Source organism: Chionomys nivalis, chromosome 2, assembly GCF_950005125.1.
Source record: "Chionomys nivalis chromosome 2, mChiNiv1.1, whole genome shotgun sequence".
Taxonomy (NCBI): domain Eukaryota; kingdom Metazoa; phylum Chordata; class Mammalia; order Rodentia; family Cricetidae; genus Chionomys; species Chionomys nivalis.
In genome coordinates, this window is record NC_080087.1 from 66,712,828 (window position 1) to 66,733,179 (window position 20,352).

Sequence of the window (20,352 nt, forward strand, 5' to 3'; positions counted from 1 at the left end):
CCTGATATTAAATCAGATACTGACACAACCAAAAAGAATTTAGAGACTGATGTGAACACTTTAAAAATTATTGTTATGTATTTCACACAACACACACAGTGTGTGCCTCTGTGTTGTGTGTGCCTCAAATACTCACTTTCACCTTCTACATCTCGACTGTCCTGCACCACAAAACTCTCTGTTGTGTTGATCTCTATTAATTTTTCCTGGATTCCCTTTGATTAACCAGGTCATCTCTGAGACTGTGGATTTGGAGCTATGTGTTGGGGCCTGATGGACTCACATCAGCTAAAAGCAGTGATTCTTCTAACAATCCATTCATAGCCAACATCTGACTTTTTCAGACACCTATTTCTTTTGAAAATCCAAGTTCCTGAAATGTCTCTCCGCAAGGCACACTTGCAGTATTTTGTTTTGGCTTGTCATGTTTGTGTTGGGAATGGGAATCTGGCATCTGAATTAAACCTGTTATTATTTGGTTAAGTATATAGATTGGGAGGCTAGTAGTCACATAGAGGTTAGGCTGCTTGTCATGTATCTGAAAGGTTCAAAACTCACTGTGGGGTCAGACACCGGGGTCCAGCGTCCTTCTAGATCAGTTCTGGTCATGGCTGGCAGCAAGCATGTGGGGAAGGCTGTGCAGAGCCGGTCCAGGACAGCCGGACAGCCGGACAGCTGGAGCTCTGTGGAAGGCGGCCTGAGACGGAGTGGGCGGGACCGGTTCGTTAGGGCGGAGACACTCAACAGGAAACGGAGCTTGGAAGGAAGCGGCGCCTTAGGTGTAGAAGAAGAGTCCAGAGTGGGAGGAGTTAGAGGAGTGAAGTGAAGGAAAGCTGAGCACTCGGTGGGAGAGGCCGGGGAAGTTGTACTGAGGAGCCAAAGCCGGAAGTACCCAATACCTTTTCACTGTGTGCAGTCCCGTGGTGCAGACCTGGGTGTGGCGGGGACACGAAAACTCCCCGGAGCCACAGTGGCCGCGGGGCGGCCTGGGAAAGTCAGCAGCGCAGTGGCGGGAACCGCAGCGCGGCGGCCCTGGAACCTCCCAGGTCAGAGGAGCTGCGGGGCTGGGACCCAGGAGGGAAGGGCCCAGGGGTGCGAGCTGTTTCTCTGCTGTTCAGAAGGCTCTGAAATTCAACTTCTGCTGTGAATGTCTTTCCCTTTGTGTATTTTAGATCATATGGAATAAGCCTGATTTTTTTCAGTTGATCTTCTGATTGCCAAAATATTCTTTTTTTTTTTTTTTTTTTTTTTTTTTTTTTGGTTTTTCGAGACAGGGTTTCTCTGTGGTTTTGGAGCCTGTCCTGTAGACCAGGCTGGTCTCGAACTCACAGAGATCCGCCTGCCTCTGCCTCCCGAGTGCTGGGATTAAAGGCGTGCGCCACCACCGCCCGGCCAAAATATTCTTATAAAAATAATATAGTAGAACATTTGAATTCGGTTCTTGATATTTGCAAACGCGGTTCTTTTTGCTGTGGTGGAAACGGCAAAGCTCTTCAAAATTACCATTCTCATCCATGCTAACTTCCGTGTTACACCTGGGGACTTGAGGACATAGCATCCCTGGGGAGCTTTTAGATATTAGTTATGAAAGGAATGGCTGCAGATTTAATTGACTATGAAGATATCTATTTGCGAGTTTTACATGTATGGTTGTTAACATTAGCACTTAAAAGTAAACTCTTTACTCATCATTAATTTTTCATCTGACACACACTCTGTTATGTAAACACAGCATTCTAAAAAAGTGTCTTAGCCAGACCTGATTGCACAGGCCTTGAATACTAGCACTCAGGGAGCAGAGGCTGGTGGATCGTTGTGAATTTGAGACCAGCCAAGAGTACATAGCGAGTTCCAGGACACCCATAGCTACATCGTGAGACTCTGTCTCAAACAACAAAAAGGCGGGCCTGGGTGGGGATGGGGTATATGTGTCTTCTTGTGCTGTGTTCTTAGTGTTGCACCTTCCAAGGAAAGCCCGGTATGCTATTTGAGGGTGTCAGGTCACAGTATTTTCAGTTAGAAAAAGCATTATGAGCCAGGTGGTGGCGGTTCATGTCTTTAATACCAGCACTCCAGAGGCAGAAGCAGGTGTTAGGAATATTTCCTAACTCGAGCTCTCTGCCAACGCAAAATCCCAATCAAGCCAAATCAAAACAAGCCGAATTAAGAAATATCCAGGTTCAATGGGAGTTCTAGGCTCTCAGATGGTCCCGAGGGGGAATCGGGAGGTCGTGCAAACAGGATCACCGACCACCAGGAGGAAGGAAAAGAGACCACGTTTTCCTCTTTGGGAGTTCATTTAAATACTGTGGGGGAGTGGTCCCTACAAAGTGACTTTCAGGACAGTCAGGGCTTATGATGGAGCAGCCTGACTCCATCTTGAGGAAGATATTTGTTATAAGGTCAGAAGTTCATTTCCGTTTGCTGCTAAATTCAACTTGACTGTGCTGTTTTTGGAATTTGACATGCTCCCCACCCTCTGGAGTCTGACTCACAGTTTGAACATACCCTGATAAAGATAAGATGTTCTGCCAAATAATTAGAAAATGTTCAGCCAAGTTCCTATTTAACAAAAGTTCGTCTGGAAGTTCACTAACAGGTGAAAACCCCCTTGCCCTGCAGTTTTGGGGAATGTATAAGCCCCACTTTTTTCCTGTGGGTAAGACTAGATTGCTTGCTCCTCCTGTGTGTGAATGAGTCTCACATCTCGAACAAAATAAAAAATAAATGTCATCTCTTCTTGTGTATGTCCCTTTAGGAGGTATAAAACTTCCGTCATTTTTGGTCCATGATAAATTCAGAACCTCAACAATGTAAAATATTCTGATCCCTAACATTCAGTTCCATTTCTCCCCTGAATTGTGAATTCAAGTGTGATTCCTGTTATAATAATAGAATTCTGTCTAAATGACATCAGTATTCTGACCCTGCAGGACAATTGGGGAATCATTCTCTTCATCTACTGAGCACAGTACTGTGTTAAAAATCCAGGTGCTTTCTGAAGAATCTCTTTTTCCTGTGCAGGGCTCACTGATCACACGGACCTGCTTCTCTGTGGAACAGAACAAAGAGGCCTGGAAGATGGAGAGAGAGCAGACAATAGCTAAGGATCCAGGTATGGTAGAGGGATTGGTGAAGGGATAGCAAGGGAATCAAGTGAAAGTGGGACAGGAAATCAGTTTTGCCATGAGTGTTTTGCTACATGTATGACTGTATATCATGTGCATTCTAGAATTGTATGCGTGGACTGATGGGAGCCACCCTCTGGGGTCTGAGAATGGAACCTGGGTCTCTAAAGCAGTCACAGACAATAGTTGTAGATTCCTTTGCAAGATTCTTGACTTAGGGAAACTGGCTAGGTTTCCAATACCAGGCATGTTTTCCTTCTTGTTGAGGTCTTAAAGTCCACTCAGAAGCTGTTGGTTACCTCCAAGGTATGTGTGTGTGTGTGTGTGTGTGTGTGTGTGTGTGTGTGTGTGTGTGCCACTCTTGCACCCTTAGGGCTGTCATGCAATGCACATCATTTCTATGCTTCATGGGCGTTATGGGTAGGACTGGTGGCTGGCTTCCTCCTTTGGATGTATGTTGCCTGATGGGACCTTGAAAGGCTAGTCCCCAGGCAGGAAGCTTTAAGGTCATATTCATCTTGAGTCCTCTACGATTTGTGTTTGAAGTATGTGGCTTCTTCAGTACTAGGGATTCTACTTCTACCTATGGGAGGCAGCCATGGGCAACAGCAATATTCTGTAATATTTGGAAGTCTCTTAGAAAACTGTGACCAACAACTTCAAAGCAGGTTTCTTACACCTGGTGTAGGTCATTTTGTTAGAAATTCTATGACTCTAGTGAGGAGCATCATCAGTGCAGTTGGGAAATTTTCATTTACTCTCTAAATGTATATGCTTACAGAGACCTATATGTATTATAGGCATTTTTTCATGGATAGATAATAGTCAAGGAATAGATGGATTCCTTATGACTTTTTCAGCCATTCTTACTGTTATTTTACCTTCTTTCTTCAGTGTTTATATCTGCCCCTTCTCCATAATTAAATCCCTCCCTGTGTTTCCATTTCCCCCTTCAGATCACTTGTTCTGATATTCCCCTTGTTTTTACTCCCCCACACCCTGCAGTGCTCTCCTCTTACTTTTCCGGTTACTGCACTCACTCCAGGTTGTGGACTCATCTGAAGATGTGGAGCTAGGAACTTCCTATGGGAGAGAACAACCATTGTCTGTCTTTCTGTGTCTGGGTTACGTCACTCAGTATGATCTTTTCTAGGCCATCCACTAAGTTGCAAAGCTCATGACTTCAGTTGTCTTTACAGCTGAATCATATTCCATAGCGTATGTGTACCACATTTTCACTGTCCATTTGTCAGCTGAAGGGCATTTAGCTTGTTTCCCTCTTGGAGCTTTTATGAGTAGAGCAGCAAAGACCATGGATAAGCAAGTATCTGTGAAGTGGTATATCAAGTCCTATGAGCGTACACCACGGAATAGGACATCTGGGTCATGTGCTAGATTTATTTAACTTGAGGATTTTTTTTTTATTTAATTGACAATTCTTCATATTGATTTCCAGAGTGGCCAGAATTTTATTGGAAAGTTTTTTTTTGTTTGTTTGTTTGTTTTTGATGTTGTTGCTGGCTGGATTTCTTGGGAATATTCTTCTTCCTTCTCTGTGACTAATAGTGATGTGCTGTCTTCCCCATGGATGATTACTTCCCAGCTCTTCTGTATTTATCTATCCTTCACATGAAATTTATGACTTCTGCTGGGCGGTGGTGGAGCACACCTTTAATCCCAGCACTCGGGAGACAGAGACAGGCGGATTTCTGTGAGTTCGAGACCAGCCTGGTCTACAAGAGCTAGTTCCAGGACAGGCTCCAAAAAACCATAGAGAAACCCTGTCTCGAAAAACCAAAAAAAAAAAAAAAAAAATTATGACTTCTCATGTTCTAATAGATAAATCCCCTTTTCTTTTATGTATATTTTTCCTCAAAATTAATATGTGTCATATATCTTTAGTGAAATCAATTGTGTTAATTTGGGACTATCTTGAAATGCACTTACATCTCCATGAATTTTAAGAGAGTATTTTTCTAGTTATAACAATATGGTTGGTGGTGATTTTCTTACCGGGCTTTAGATGTATTTACATATTTTTCTGGCATTGGGATCACTGACTAGAAACCTGCTGTATTGTGTTGCGTGAGTCCTCATGTGAATTGACATCATTCTTTATCAGCTCTCAATATTAATTTTTGCTTTTACTTTTGGACGCCTCTATTATGACAGGGCAACAAGCCATCTATTCATTGTTCCTGGAAGAGAAACTCAAAAAAGAAAAGGAGAAAGAAATGGCTGATTCTCCAGAAAGGATGTCCCAGGTCAGTGGTCATGCCTACTATTGCTATAGAAATGTTATATTTTGAGCCATTGAAAGCATTTAATTTTTGTTTTTGATTTTTTTAAAACTGTTATAAAAAACATTGCAAACAAACAACAAAAAGTTCACATACTAAAAATAACCAGACCCAAAGAGTATATAACTCAGTGTAATTTTATATAATTAGAGTTATCATTGGGAACAGGAGCTTTGGAGCCTCTGGAGTCATGGAATTTTATATTTTCATTATCAAATATATTTTGTTGTAATTATGTACCACCTACCCCCCCCCCCAAAAAAAAAGGTGACAGAATTAGAACTAGAAAAGCACCTAACTTTATATCCTTTTTCATGACTGGTGTTAATTATCTGCATTCAGTCCTTCCTCAACCCCTGATATTTAATCTTTCTTATTTTCTTCATGTTCTACTATGTCCACATGTACTATTTAATTCTACATATGATGGAAAACATGTTTTTGTTCTTTCTGACACTGTGTGACCTCATTATATATTTTAAATCCAACCACATAACTGCAAATTTTTGTTACCTTTTTCTCCTCATCTGAATGGCATTTCATTTTATGTGTATACCATTTTTGTTACCCTTTTGTCTGTTGTTAGATGGTTAGGGTGATTACAGTACTTTGCTATGGTGAATAAAGCAGCAATAAACATGGGGTGTGAGGTGTAAATTCTCTGTATTGGGGTGTAGAATTTCCTTGGCATATGCCTAGGAATGAAAGAGTTGTTCATGCATTAGTTCTATCTTTAATATTTTTCAATAATCTCCCAACTGATTTCCATAATGGCTGTTTTACTTTGCAGCACACACACACACACACACACCATCAGTGAGTAAAGGTATCTTTCTTCATCCTCTCTAACATTTGTTGTTAGATTGGTTGATGTCATTCTGCCTGGGGTGAGGTGGTATGTCAAAGTAGTTTTAGTTTGCATTTCCATGATGAAATCTTAGGAATTTTGAACACTTTTTGCAATATTTGTTGACCATTTGTGTTTATGTTTTAGCAAAGTGTCTATTCAGCTCATTTGCCCATTTACTGATTATCAGTTTTATTCCATTGCTTTTTAATTTCTAAAATTGTTTGTAAATTCTAAGTATGAGCCCCTTCCCAAAGTGTCTCTGGTACAGATTCTCTCCCATTCTGTGGGTATCTGTGTGCTCTGCTCATTATTTCCTTTGATAAACAAACATTTTATATCCATGTAGTTCAATCTGTTGATACTTGGGATAAGTTCCTGTGATGTTGGGGTTTTTGCTATTCAAAAAGTTCTTCCCCATCCTATATCCTGAAAGATATCTCTATGTTTTTTTACATTTCTGTGTTTCTGCTCTTAAACATGGTTTTGAACCATTGTAGCATGGTACACTGTAACATTTACAGGTACAGCATTTAAAATCACATATCCTCATTACAGATTTTCCTTCTGAGACATGTATGCTGTGATCCTGTGGGACATAAAACACAGCTTCCATAACAGATAGACCACCATGTCCAGACCTTAAATGTGTGTCTTGTTTCCTGTACACTGGGTATGAAACTATTGTGTCATCCTGTTCTCACAGATAGAAAAGCCTTTATACAATGTGACTATATTAGAAATCATCTTTTTGTATAATTGTCTTTGCTCATCTACATCCCTAATTTCATTAAGTCTTTTTACATCCAGGAAAGCACTCTGTCTGGGATCATGTGATTAAACTCTACTTTTTTGTTTCAGTGTCTATTAGCATTCTGGGATGTAGCTGTAGACTTCTCCCAGGAGGAGTGGGAATGCCTGAACTCTGTGCAGAGAACTTTGTACATTGATGTGATGTTGGAGAATTACAGCAACCTGGTCTCTGTGGGTGAGAACATTTTGATTGTAGAATTCCTAAGTCATCTTTTAAATGTACCAACTTTATAGGTTGTAAACTATTAAACTGTCTTGAAAATAACAGGAGACTAGGGAAAGCTTGGTAGAAAAGAACTTTTTCTTGGTATTTGTTGTTTTAATTTTCCACACCCTTCATTTGGGCTCTAAGATGCATTCAGAAACTCAGCAGCATATAACGTTTCCACCATGTCTTCCTTTTCATTTTTTTTCCTTTTATTGAAGTATACTCTTTGTTTATACATTGTCTCAGTTAGAGATTCTTTTGCTTTTAAGAGACACCATAACCACAGCAACTCTTATAAAGGAAAACACTTAATTGAGTTGGAATCGTATAGTATCAGAGGTTTAGTCCATTATCATCATGGCCAGGGAACATGTAGACTGACAGTATGGTAGCTGAAGGCACGCGTGATGCTAGAGAGGTAGCCGAGAATCATACATTTTGCAGACAACAGGAAATAAATGTTTCACTGGGCTTGGTTTGAGACTTCAAAGCCTGCCCCACAGTGACACACTTCCTCCAACAAGGCATATCCACTCCAACAAGGGCACATCTCCCAAGACCATTACTCCCTATTGGAAGGCATTTTCTTTCAAACCACCACATTCCACTCACTGGCCCCCATAGTCTTGTAGCCATATCATAATTCAAAAATGGATTTAGTTCGACTTAAAAAGTCCTAATAGTCTGTAACAATCTCAAACTTACTTAAAAGTCTAAAATTCAAATTTTCTTTTGAGATTTATGCAATCTCTTAATTGTAACCCTTTATAAAATCAAAGTTAAAAAAATCACATATTTCCAACAGGTAATTGCACAGGATATGCTGGGAAGGGATCATAGCAGGGAAATACTGGACTAAGGCAAGACTGTAATCCAGCTTGGCATAATCTCCATGTCTGATGTCAAAACACTCTTCTGATATCCAACTCCTTTCAACTGTGTTGAATACAACATACTTCTTTCTGTTGGACTGGTTCCACTCCCTGTTAGTAGCTTTCTTGGGCAGGTATCCCAAGGGTATGGCATCTCTAACATCTTGGGTTCTCCAAGGCAATCCAAGGTTCAAGCAAGGCCTCTCTTTGCCTCCATTCATGGACACCCCTGACACATGCCTGGCCTTACCAGCTTTCCTTAGTCTCAGGGGCAAATTCCATAGCCCCTTTCTTCAATGCTTAACTCCAGAACTATGAGCCTGAAACTGACAAGTTCTGCTGCTTATTGGGGCTGGAACATGGATCTCTTGTTCAATTACATCTTCACCAACTTTCTGTTTTTGATGGTTTTCTTCACTGCATAAGCTTGTCTCTTCTGGAATTTGCTTTGTAGATCATACTGGCCTCAAACTCAGAGATCCACTAGCCTCTGTCTTCCCAGTGCGTGTCTTAAATGTGTGCATCACCACATTGGCTATAAGCTTTTCTTCAGTTTCTTTTTACAAGTTCAAAACTTAGCTACGGCAGATCTTGCCCTGAGGTCAACACTCCCTTTATTCCATTTCTTAATCTGTTTATCTCCATGAACATGGGGTTTAGTGCCATTCTACTTCCTAGTGCTCCTTATCCCCTCAAATTTTACACTTTATTTCTCCATTTCATTATAAATCTTTATTAGAGTTAACACTGATAAACACATGACAGAAGACTTTATACCTGACTGTTTTGAAATTTTCTCTACAAATTGAATTAATATAAAACCCCTCACTTTAGTCTCAGGCAGACTCTTTGGACAAAGGCAAAAAACAGCCACTTTGTTCACCAAAATATCACAAGAACAATCTCTAGACAATACTCCTCTGAAATCTCTTTTGCCAGCTCCCACAGTTCATCAAATCATGCTCAGCACCACTCTCTTCTATGCTACTACTGTTATGTCCCATTAAGCAACACTTAAAGCTTTCAATTGCTTTTCAAACCAAAAGTACCAAAGTCCAAATTCCTCAAAACAAAAACATGGTCAGGCCTATCATAGCAATACCCCACTCCTAGTACCAACCTCTGTCTTAGTTGTCTGAGTTAAGGTTTCTATTTCTGTGAAAAGATACCATGACCATGGCAACTTATTAGGGAAAATATTTAACTGAGGTGTTGACTTACAGTTTCAGAAGTTTAGTCTATTATCATCCTTGCTGTGGACCATGGTCACTGGGAGCATGGCAACAGACAGCCACAGTGCTGGAGAGGTGACTGAGAATTCTATACTTTGCAGAAAACAGGAAGTGAACTGTCTCACTAGGCATGGCTTGAGCATATATGATACCTCAAAACCCATCCCACAGTGACACACTTCCTCCCACAAGGCCACACCCACTCCAATAAGGCCACACATCCTAATAGCACCACTCGCTATGCATGCTGTTTTCTTTCAAACCACAACATATCCTGATTATACTTTTCCTTCCCCCTACAACTCAGTTTCTCACCATATACCTGCCCCTCAATATCCACTCCTCTTCTTTCACTAGGAAAAAAACAGGCTTCTAAGAGATAACAACCAAGCACAACAAAGTAAAATTTAAAAAGAAAGCAAAAACCATCATACTGAAGTTAAACAAGGTAACCCAACAGAAAGATAAGACTTCTAAGAAAAGGCACAAGAATCAGAGACCCTTTTGTTCTCACACTCAGTAGTCCCATGATAAGACTAAGCTTAAAGCTGTAATATGTAGGAAGAGGACCTAGTGCAGACCCATGTAGGCCTTGTGCCTGCTACTTTAGTCTTTGTGAGTTCACTTGCACTTGGCTAAATTGATTTGAGGGTCTTATTCTGCTGGTGTCCTCCATTCACCTAGCTCTTATACTCTTTTCACCTTTTCTGCACGGTTCCCTGAACTCTGAGGGGAGGGAGTTGATGGAGCTATCCCATGTAGACTCTCTCTCTACATATTCTCTGGCTGTAGGTTCTGCATCTGTTCCCATCTGCTGCTGGAGAAAATTTCTCGAATGATGACTGAATATATTATGAGTATAGCACAATATCATTAAGATTCACTTTATTGATAATTTTTTTTAGACCAGTAGTGTTTGATATTACTCTAGGTCTCTGTGCTATCTAGTCTCTGCCCTTAGTTACCAAAACAGTGTCCATTATGGGTTATGTCTTATGGATTGGACCTTAAATCAAATAAAACATTTATTGACTACTTCCACAATTTCTGTATCTGGATTTTCCTAGCATATCTTTTAGCATGACAGATTGTAATTCATACATTTTGTGGCAGATTCCAGCCATATCATAAAGCTCCATGTCCATCCTTGAATTTTACATTGTTTTAATTGTGAGAAATACTAAAGATATGCAACTTAAAATTTTCTGTACCTATGCCGAATACTCTGATAGAAAATAGAAATTGCAAAAATCATTTCTAGATTCCTCTACTTTTTGTTTTCTTCACACACTAAGCCCGGTACCATGTTAAACATCTGTATTCTTCTTTAAAATTCTTTCATGGGTCATGAGCTACTTCACAGTACATATGGATTATTGTATTCAAGGTAGGGTGGTTACCAGTCCAGAGCAAATGAGATTGCCCTGGAATGTGGAGAGAAGGTAGCCACAACTAGGGTGGGCTAGTGAATGAGTGGGAAAACCGTGATGGCTTCAAGTTAAAGAAAAAGCAAGAGCTGAGAATATTTTTGCAATATTTAATTCCACTTGAAAGGATTCCTGATAACTGAACTTAATATAGTGTCTTGACCCCAGCATGTATACTGCCTGTTGTATCTGTTAGAAGGCATTGCGCCTTTTACACCTGAGTTATGATGACTTAATACTAGTATAAAATATGATTTTATTTGAATGTACTTATATCAAATTGGAATAATTTTACAAATTCTAAGTCTAACATTAGTCCATGAAGTAGGATTATTCCGTAATTGCCTTCCTTGCATGTATGTCTTCACATTGCATCTTTCATTTTATTCCCAGTGGAGAAAACACAAACACCTTTGGGAAATATTCTCAGGAGTCGGTGTACAGAGTAGACTTGAGAACAACCCTATGAGGAAAGTTAAGAAACATAGCAGTGTGTGGAGCTCAGACAGTGGAGGATAGAAATAAGCAATAGCTGCTCTTAAAAGCCTTGTCACAAATGATTTAGAACATCTGCTGTCTAGGAGAATAGTTGTTTTGCATCCATTACATTTGAAGACTCTAATGTGTTTTCTAGTGAAAGCAATAAACTCTGTGATGCTTTGAGTAAACCTTTAATCTGAAGAGGAATTCTGAACTGTAGTCTTTGCATTGCTCTTCATGAGTAGGTACAAATATGGTAAACCTGGGATTGGATTAAACTCTTTTTTCATCAATGTCTGAGGAAATGCATATTTAAAAATAGAGATGCGTATTCTAATCAGTCAGTAAGCTCAATCTCAAGGACTAATTACTGATTCCTCAAATATTTGTTTCATCTTTCATGAAGGCTGTCACTCTCTTTTTGTAAAAATTCATATAATTGTAGTTAAGAAAATATGTTGACTACTGGGAATTTTATTTGAAATAGATGTAAGTTGACTTATCTAACAGAAAACTTAGAGATTGTCATTTATTAAATGTTAAATCTTGGAACAAGCCTTAGTAATCTTTATCATTTTCTAGAGAACTATTGCAAATGTGATCCTGTCCATCAGCATGTGAATAATGAAAAGGAGTCTCATCAGTGTAATGAGCTTGGCAAAGTGCTTCATGACCCCTCCACGTGTGCACTTAATAAAACAAGTGAAGCTCCAGAAAACTCTAATGACTGCAGATGTGGTAATCACAGGGATACCTCTATTGACTCATCAAATATCAATAGACATAAAAGTATGCATACTGGAGAAGAACCTTGTAAATTTAAAGACTATGAGAAATCTTTAAATTTGTGGTCCAACATTATTCAAGATCAGAGAGTCTACACTACAGAAAAAGAACACAGGCAGGGACAATATGATGATGTTTTCAGCTGTGGTCTTTTACAACAAACTATCTACATTGGAGAGAAACCACATCAGTGTAGGAAATGTGGAAAATGCTTCAGTACTGCCTCAAGCCACACTGTACATCAGAGAATTCATACCGGAAAGAAACCCTACAAGTGCAACATTTGTGACAAATCCTTTAACCAGTACACAAATCTGAAAACCCATCAAAGACTTCATACTGGGGAGAAACCTTACATATGCGAAGAGTGTGGAATGTCATTTCATCAGTTGTCAGCACTTAAAAACCATTGGAAAATGCATACTGGAGAGAAGCCTTACAAATGTCAGGAATGTAACAAATCTTTTACTGTGAAGTCAACTCTTACAAAGCATCAGAGAATTCATACTGGAAAGAAACCCTACAAGTGTAACGCTTGTGACAAATCCTTTAGTCAGTGTTCAAGTCTGAAAACACATCAAAGACTCCATACTGGAGAGAAGCCTTACAGATGCAGAGAATGTGGAAAGTCCTTTCCTCAGTTATCAGCACTTAAAAGCCATCAGAAAATGCATACAAACAAAAGACATGCTGGAGAGAAGCTTTATCAATGTAGTGAGTGTGACAGATCCTGTAGACACTATTCATCATTAAAAAGGCATCAAAAAATTCATTCTCTAGAGAAATTATACACATGCAAAGAATGTGGTAAGTCCTTCCTTGAATTATCACACCTGAGAACCCATTACAGAATCCATACAGGTGAGAAGCCATACAAATGTGAGATATGTGACAAATGCTTTACCACAAGCTCAATTCTTAAAACACATCAGAAAATTCATACTGGAGAGAAACCGTACAAGTGTATGCAATGTGACAAATCTTTTATTCAGGACTCACATCTTAGAAGACATCAAAGAGTTCACACTGGAGAGAGACCTTACAGTTGTAACGAATGTGACAAATCTTTTTCTAAGAGCTCAACTCTTAGAGAACATCAGAAAATTCATACTGGAGAGAAAACTTACAAATGCAAAGCCTGTGACCTATCCTTTACCCAGTATTCAAATCTGAGGAAACATCAGAAAGTCCATACTGAAGTGAGACATAACTTCTGTAAGGAATGTGGCAAATCTTTTACTAGAAGCTCATATCTTAGAGTACATCAGAAAATTCATACTGGAGAGAAACCATACAAATGCAAAGACTGTGACAAATCCTTCACCCAGAGTTCAAATCTTAGAACACATTGCAGAGTTCATACAGGAGAAAGACAGTGCATATGTAAGGAATGTGGTGAATCTTTTACTAAGTTCTCAACTCTTCGAGCACATCAAAAAATTCATACTGGAGAGAAAAAATGCCATTGTGCATAATGTGATGTAGCATTTATCTGGTATTCTCTGCTTACAAATCACAACAGTATACACAAAGAAACAAAGATAATGAAAGTTGTAAAGCCTTTAATGAGGTTTAAATCTTAGAAAAGTACCACAGAGTTTATATTAAAATAAAATTCTGCAAATATAACTGTAAAAAGATTTTTTAACTGTGTATAGATATTTGATTGCATGTATGTCTGTATGGCTCTTGCCTGTAGAGGCCAAAAGAAGGTGTCAGATCCCAAAATCTGGAGTTATAGACAGTTGTGAGGTGCTAGATGTATTCTGAGAATTGAACCCTTCTCTGGAAGATGAGCCATTGTTCTCAACCAGTAAGCCATTTCTCAAGCTCCTGGTAAAAGCTATAATATAAAAATTTATCTTGTTCAACACCCAAAACTTCATACTAATTCTATGCATAGTTGTGCTCACCTTTAATCACAGTATTCCAGACACAGAGGCAGGAGGATCTCTGTGAGTTCGAGGCCAGCCTGATCTTCATAATACATATGCAGAAGTATATAAACCTTGTCTCAAAAAAATATCATAATAAGGACAAAAGTAGCATCAAAAATTGTGACAAAGTCCTTGTTTTTCCTCTAATTTTATTGTTTTCAAAAAATCCATGCTTCTGACAAACCATGTGAAAGTAAACCACATATCATACCCATGTCTTATTGTTCATTGGAAATTTCATTCCCGAAGTGCATTCAGTTTGACAAATCCTTTGCCCAGTGCTGTAATAATAGGCATAAAAGATAATTCATCATGAAAGAAAACACACAAATACTCTAATAATTTTTCATCATTTATTCACTCTCAAAATCTTTATACTATATTCAAACCTTCCAAATAGTGAGATGTGAGAAACTGTGAAGAGTAAGGCTGTGAACATGACAAAATGTACATGTTCACGTACATTTTAGAAATTCCTAAGGTCAGGGCTGGTGAAATGGTTCAGTGGTTAAGACCACTGGTTGTTCTACCGTAGGTCCCTGGTTTGATTAACAGCAACTACATGGCCACTTTCAACTATCTGTAACTCTTTTACTAAGGGATCTGTTTTCTGGATCCTACAGATACTGCATGCACATAATACACAGACAAAACGCCCATACATATAAAATAATTATTTAATTAAAAAAGAAATCTCCAAGGTTGCAAAACATGGTAGCACATGCCTTTAATCCAGCACTTGAGTTAGAGACAGGCTGATCTCTGGTAGACAGGGCCAGCCTGGTCTACAGAGCAAATACCAAGGCAGCCAGGGTTATACCTTGAAAAAAGAAAGGAAATTCCCAAAGGCATACAGAAATTAGTTTTGAACTTCTGAGGGACAATGGGAACATATTTAATCTGTCTTATTACTGTGAAGAAACACCATGACCACACTACTCTTTTTTTTTTTCATTTTAAACAAGAAGTTTATTTAAACAACAAGACACTTGACTTGAAGAGAAAATATCTAGGATCATTTTGTTCAAGAGTAATTTATCCCTACTTAAAGACAGATTGCCCTACATGTAACAGCTACGTACAAAAAAGTTATAAAATTGTCCTTGGTTTTACAATGATAAATGAAAAACATTAAAATTCTCCAATTGAACAAGGTATGCAAGGATTTTGTGGTTGGGTTCTTTTGTTAAAAATTGAGAGCAAAATAACTTACTGGAATATAATGATAAGAGCTGAATGAGCATGCTACTAATGGAGCAGGGGGATATTTTCACAGAACCAGTGCTTTCCCCCAGACCACCTCCATCAATCAAAACAGAACATTGGCCATTTAAAAAAGAAAAAAAAGCGCAATATGCTTGTGCACATACATTAGTTACTTTATGTACAATAAAGAAATGGGGACAGGGAAATGAAAGAATAGAGAAAACTATACTGTAGTAGTCAGGATGTGGTGGAACCAAATTGCAGCTTTCTAATTGCGAATGTATTCTTGGTCTATATCAAAATTCTGGAGTAAAGTAGCAGGTTCCCTTTTTAGTAGACACCTGTCTGCTGCTAGAACACATCAATCCTATCATCCTCCATTTCCAACTGTGCAGGTGTGTCTGTTTCATTGCTTGGCTGCCCATCAAACCGGAATCTGACCTGCCTCATCGACAAACCCTGTCGTTCACAATAGGCTTTCATTAGTTTACTAAGTGGTGTATGCCTCTTAATTTTTAAACTGCACTACAGAGCCATCCTGCCCCGCCACCTTCAAATTAATATGGCCGTTGTTCTCGGTCTTGACTCCTTCCTTGGGTTTCTCGTCGGCCATGGCGAACGCCGGAGTCTCCTCAGCTGCCGCTTCACAAAAGAGGCACCAGGTCCGCACTGAAGGAGCACACAGGCAGCACCTGGAGCGGCAGCCCACACAACTCTTATAAGGAAAAACATTTAAATGGGGCTGGTGGAGAGGTAAGTAATGAGCACTCAGAAATAAATAGTAAAAAAAAGGAAAGAAAGGGAGGGGCAAAAAATCAGGAGTAAAATTGTGAATATTTGTAAATATGAGACAAGGAAATAGTATTCAACTATCTGTACCATTGCTTGGATATATTTTGATGGGTAGAGGAGCTGAAATGGAGCTTTTGAGAGATTGTAAGTATTATATTGCTGCCCCCGTGCTGGCGGTGTACCTGCTGGTGCCTTCATGCTGCTGTGGGACTTGGAAAGGCCAAACTGAGGACTCGTCTTCACCCATGCAAGCAGCGGTGCTTTCGTCACTTAGACAAAGCCTCTGTCGCTGCTTAACTGGTGGGAAGAATGAAGGGAATGGGGCATTTGGCCTAGCAATGACCTGGGTTACCTCTGAGATTGTGGCTGTCCATGCACTGGTGCAATTTTCTTGTGGAGTCCCTCACATAATCCTTGTATTCCTGGCCACACTTCTGTGTGTTTCGGGGCTCACCAGTCAGCCCCACATTGGGTACTATATGTTGGGGATCAGCCTTGACAAAAATACCTCTTGCCAGCGTAATAAAATGGAGACATAGAATAGTGTCTGGAGGGCATTCCAGTGAGTACTGAAATTTGCCTGCATTTAATTTCCAATTGCTTAAAAAATACCTCTGAGCACAAAATGTAGGAGTAAGACCAAAAACAAAACAAAAAAAAAAAACTGCATTAACATGATACAAGGTCATGAGCCACATCCATAGTTAAACATTCTGTTGCTAGAACAAAACATGTCATGCTCACACCTTAGACCAAAACATTCTGTAGGCAAGTCACTCCCTGTGTGGAATCCAACGTTATCTCCTTAAAGGGAACTGGAACTTTCTTGGATCCCTTAGACTTTTGTTTGGAGGAGAAATATATCTACTTCTCTATTCCTGAAATACAAGGGCTGGATACTAGCCACACCTGTCGACAATAAACTTGAAAGAACAGAATTCTCTGATCAATGGAAATAGGCTCACATTTTTGGGCCTCCACTGTCCTCCCTCCCTTCTCCCCTCCTCCTCCCCTTTTACCCTCCTTTCTCCCCTCTCCTAATTTTCTCAGGAGGTCTTGTCTGTTTTCCCTTCCCAGGGGGATCCATGTCTGTCTCCCTTAGAGATCTTGTTACCTAGCTTCTCTGGGATTGTGGACTATAGGCTGCTTATGGTTTGCTTTATGGAATATATTCTCACACTGTTGCCTCTGGGTTGGGGGTAATTATAGGTACAGGTATTGATTCTTATGATGTCCTTTTTACATGTGTCTTTTATTCATTTATTGTCTGTGTCTTTTATTATCTTTCAGGACTTCTGGTGATTGACTGGTTGTCAGGTTGAATAGGGCTATCTTAGCTGAAATTTGTGGTGTTAGGATACCTATACCCAATGTATTGTCCAGTTCTTCTGGGTGGTGTGAGCTTTACTTGTGCCTATGGGGTTTGTTCTACCAACTGGTATGGGTTGTGCCTATGTCTATGGGGTCTGTTACTTCAGCTCTTGTAGATTTTGCCTGTGCCTGTTCTTCCAAACTGCTATGGGTGATGCTTGTGTCTATATGGTCTGATGATATTGCTGGAAATGGCTGTTCATAGAGAGGCTCTTCTTCCAATTAGTGCAGGTGATGCTTGTGCCTCTACACGCTGTTCTTCCTATTGGTGGAGATGGTGCTTGTGACTTTAGGGAATGCTAATATCACAGGGGATGGTTGGGCAGGCAGGATGATGGGTTTGGTGGGTTTGGGGGCAGAGTGGGTCTTATAGGTTTCAGAGTCCAATGTATTGCAGCAGTGATGGAGTGTCCTGTCCGAGGGAGTCTTACCTGCTGATCAGCTGCTGGGGCTGAGAAGGGAGGGGAAGGGACAGTATGTGACCCAGGGCCTAGGGCCTAGAGACTGGAGCAGTTCAGCTGGGAGACTCACCTCTTCCTCCAATTAGAGTAGGTGGTGTCTGTGCCTCCAGGGGCCACTGATGCCATGGAGGAGGATTGACAGGGGGAGGATGGTGGTTTAGGTGGTTTAGGGGGGCAGCGTAGATCTTGTAGGTTATAGAGTCCAATGGACAGTAGTAGCTTCTACAGGTTGATATCCAATTATGCCAGCACCATTTGTTAAAGATGCTTTCTTTCTTCCATTGTATAATTTTAGCTTCTTTGTCAAAAATCAGGTGTTCATAGGTTTGTGAATTAATATCCTGGTCTTCAATTTGATTCCATTGGTCAACGTCTCAGTTTCTTTGCCAATACCAAGCTGTTTTCATTACTGTAGTTCTGTAATAGAGTTTGATGTCAGGGATGGTAATGCCTCCGGAAGTTTCCTTTATTATATAGGATTGTTTGGCTCTCCTGGGTTTTTTGTTTTTCCCTATAAAGTTGAATATTGTTCTCTCAAGGTCTGTGAAGAATTTTGTTGGGATTTTGATGAGGATTGCACTGAATCTACAGAATGCCTTTGGTAGGATTGCCATTTTTACTATGCTGATCCTACCAATCCAAGAGCATGGGAGATCTTTCCATTTTCTGGTATCTTCTTCAATTTCTTTCTTCAAATACTTAAAGTTCTTGTCAAATAGGTCTTTCACCTCCTTGGTTAGTGTAACCCCAAGATATTTTATGCTATTTGTGGCTATTGTAAAAGGTGATATTTCTCTGATTTTTCTCTCAACTTCTTTATCCTTTGTGTATAGGAGGGCTACTGATTTTTTTGAGTTGATCCTGTATCCTGCCACATCACTGAATGTATTTATCAGCTGTAGCGGTTCTATGGTAGAGTTTTTGGGGTCACCTATGTACACTATCATATCATCTGCAAATAACAAAAGTTTGAATTCTTTCTTTCCAATTTGATTCCCCTTGATCTCCTTATGTTGTCTTATTGCTATTCCTAGAACTTTAAGTACTATGTTGAGGAGAGATATAGAGAGTCGACAGCCTTGTCTTCTTTCTGATTTTAGTGGAATTGCTTTGAGTTTCTCTCCGTTTAATTTGATGTTAGCTGTCAGCTTGCTGTATATTGCTTTTATTATATTTAAATATTATCCTTGTATCCCTAATCTCTCCAATACCTTTATCATAAAGGGGTGTTGAATTTTATCAAATGCTTTTCAGCATTTAATGAAATGATCATATAGTTTTTTTTCCTTTCAGCTTATTTATATGATGGATTACATTGATAGATTTTCATATGTCGAACCAGCCCTGCATCTCTGGGATGAAGCCTACTTGATCATAATTTTTTTGATATGTTCTTGGATTCGGTTTGCCAGTATTTTATTGAGAATTTTTCATCGATGTTCATGAGTGAGATTGGTCTGTAATTCTCTTTCTTGGTTGAGTCTTTGTGTGGTTTTGGTATCAGGGTAACTGTAGCTTCATAAAAAAGTTTGGGCCGGGCGGTGGTGGCGCACACCTTTAATCCCAGCACTTGGGAGGCAGAGGCAGGCGGATCTCTGTGAGTTCGAGACCAGCCTGGTCTACAAGAGCTAGTTCCAGGACAGGCTCCAAAGCCACAGAGAAACCCTGTCTTGAAAAAAAAACCAAAAAAAAAAAAAGTTTGGCAATGACCCTTCTGATTCTATTATGTGGAACACATTGAAGAGTATAGGTATTAGCTTTTCTTGGAAGTTCTGGTAGAATTGTGAACTAAAACTATCTGGTCCTGGGCTTTTTTTGGTTGGGAGGTTTTTGATAACAGCTTCTATTTCCTCGCAACTTATAGGTCTATTTAAATTGCTCACCTGCTCTTGATTTAATTTTGGTATATGGTATCTATCTAAAAAATTGCCCATTTCTTTTACATTTTCCAATTTTGTGGAGTACAGGCTTTTGTAGTAAGACCTAATGATTCTCTGAATTTCCTCAGTGTTTCTTGTTATGCCCCCTTTTAATTTTTGATTTTGTTAATTTGGGTGTTCTCTCTTAACCTTTTGATTAGTTTGGATGGAGGTTTGTCAATCTTGTTGATTTTCTCAAAGAACCAGCTCTTTGTTTCATTGATTCTTTGGATTGTTTTCTATATTTCTATTTTGTTGATTTCAGCCCACAGTTTGATTATTTCCAGTCTTCTACTCCTCCTGGGTGAGTCTGCTTCTTTTTTTTTTTTCTAGAACTTTCAGGTGTGCTGTTCAGTCTCTAATGTGAGCTTTCTTCATTTTCTTTATGTGGGCACTTATGCTATGAACTTTCCTCTTAGCACTGCTTTCATAGTGTCCCATAGGTTTGGGTATGTTGTGTCTTCATTTTCGTTGAATTCAAGGAAGACTTTAATTTCTTCCTTTCTTTCTTCCATAAACTAGGGGTAGTTCCGTAGTTGACTGTTCAATTTCCATGAGCTTGTATACTTTCTA

General features: G+C 39.5%; 1 protein-coding gene and 1 pseudogene across 1 annotated transcript; one reads left to right on the forward strand and one right to left on the reverse strand.

The window, feature by feature from the left end:
* Positions 1 to 868: 868 nt before the first annotated feature.
* LOC130870397 (zinc finger protein 54-like) lies at positions 869 to 13,616 on the forward strand. Its single transcript, XM_057763117.1, has 5 exons — positions 869 to 1,046; positions 3,025 to 3,115; positions 5,301 to 5,392; positions 7,137 to 7,263; positions 11,890 to 13,616. The coding sequence occupies exons 2-5, from the start codon at positions 3,082 to 3,084 to the stop codon at positions 13,566 to 13,568; spliced, it is 1,932 nt and encodes a 643-aa protein (XP_057619100.1). The 5' UTR covers positions 869 to 1,046; positions 3,025 to 3,081; the 3' UTR covers positions 13,569 to 13,616.
* Positions 13,617 to 15,566: 1,950 nt separating this feature from the next.
* On the reverse strand, positions 15,567 to 15,926 carry LOC130870419 (small ubiquitin-related modifier 2-like; annotated as a pseudogene).
* Positions 15,927 to 20,352: the final 4,426 nt, after the last annotated feature.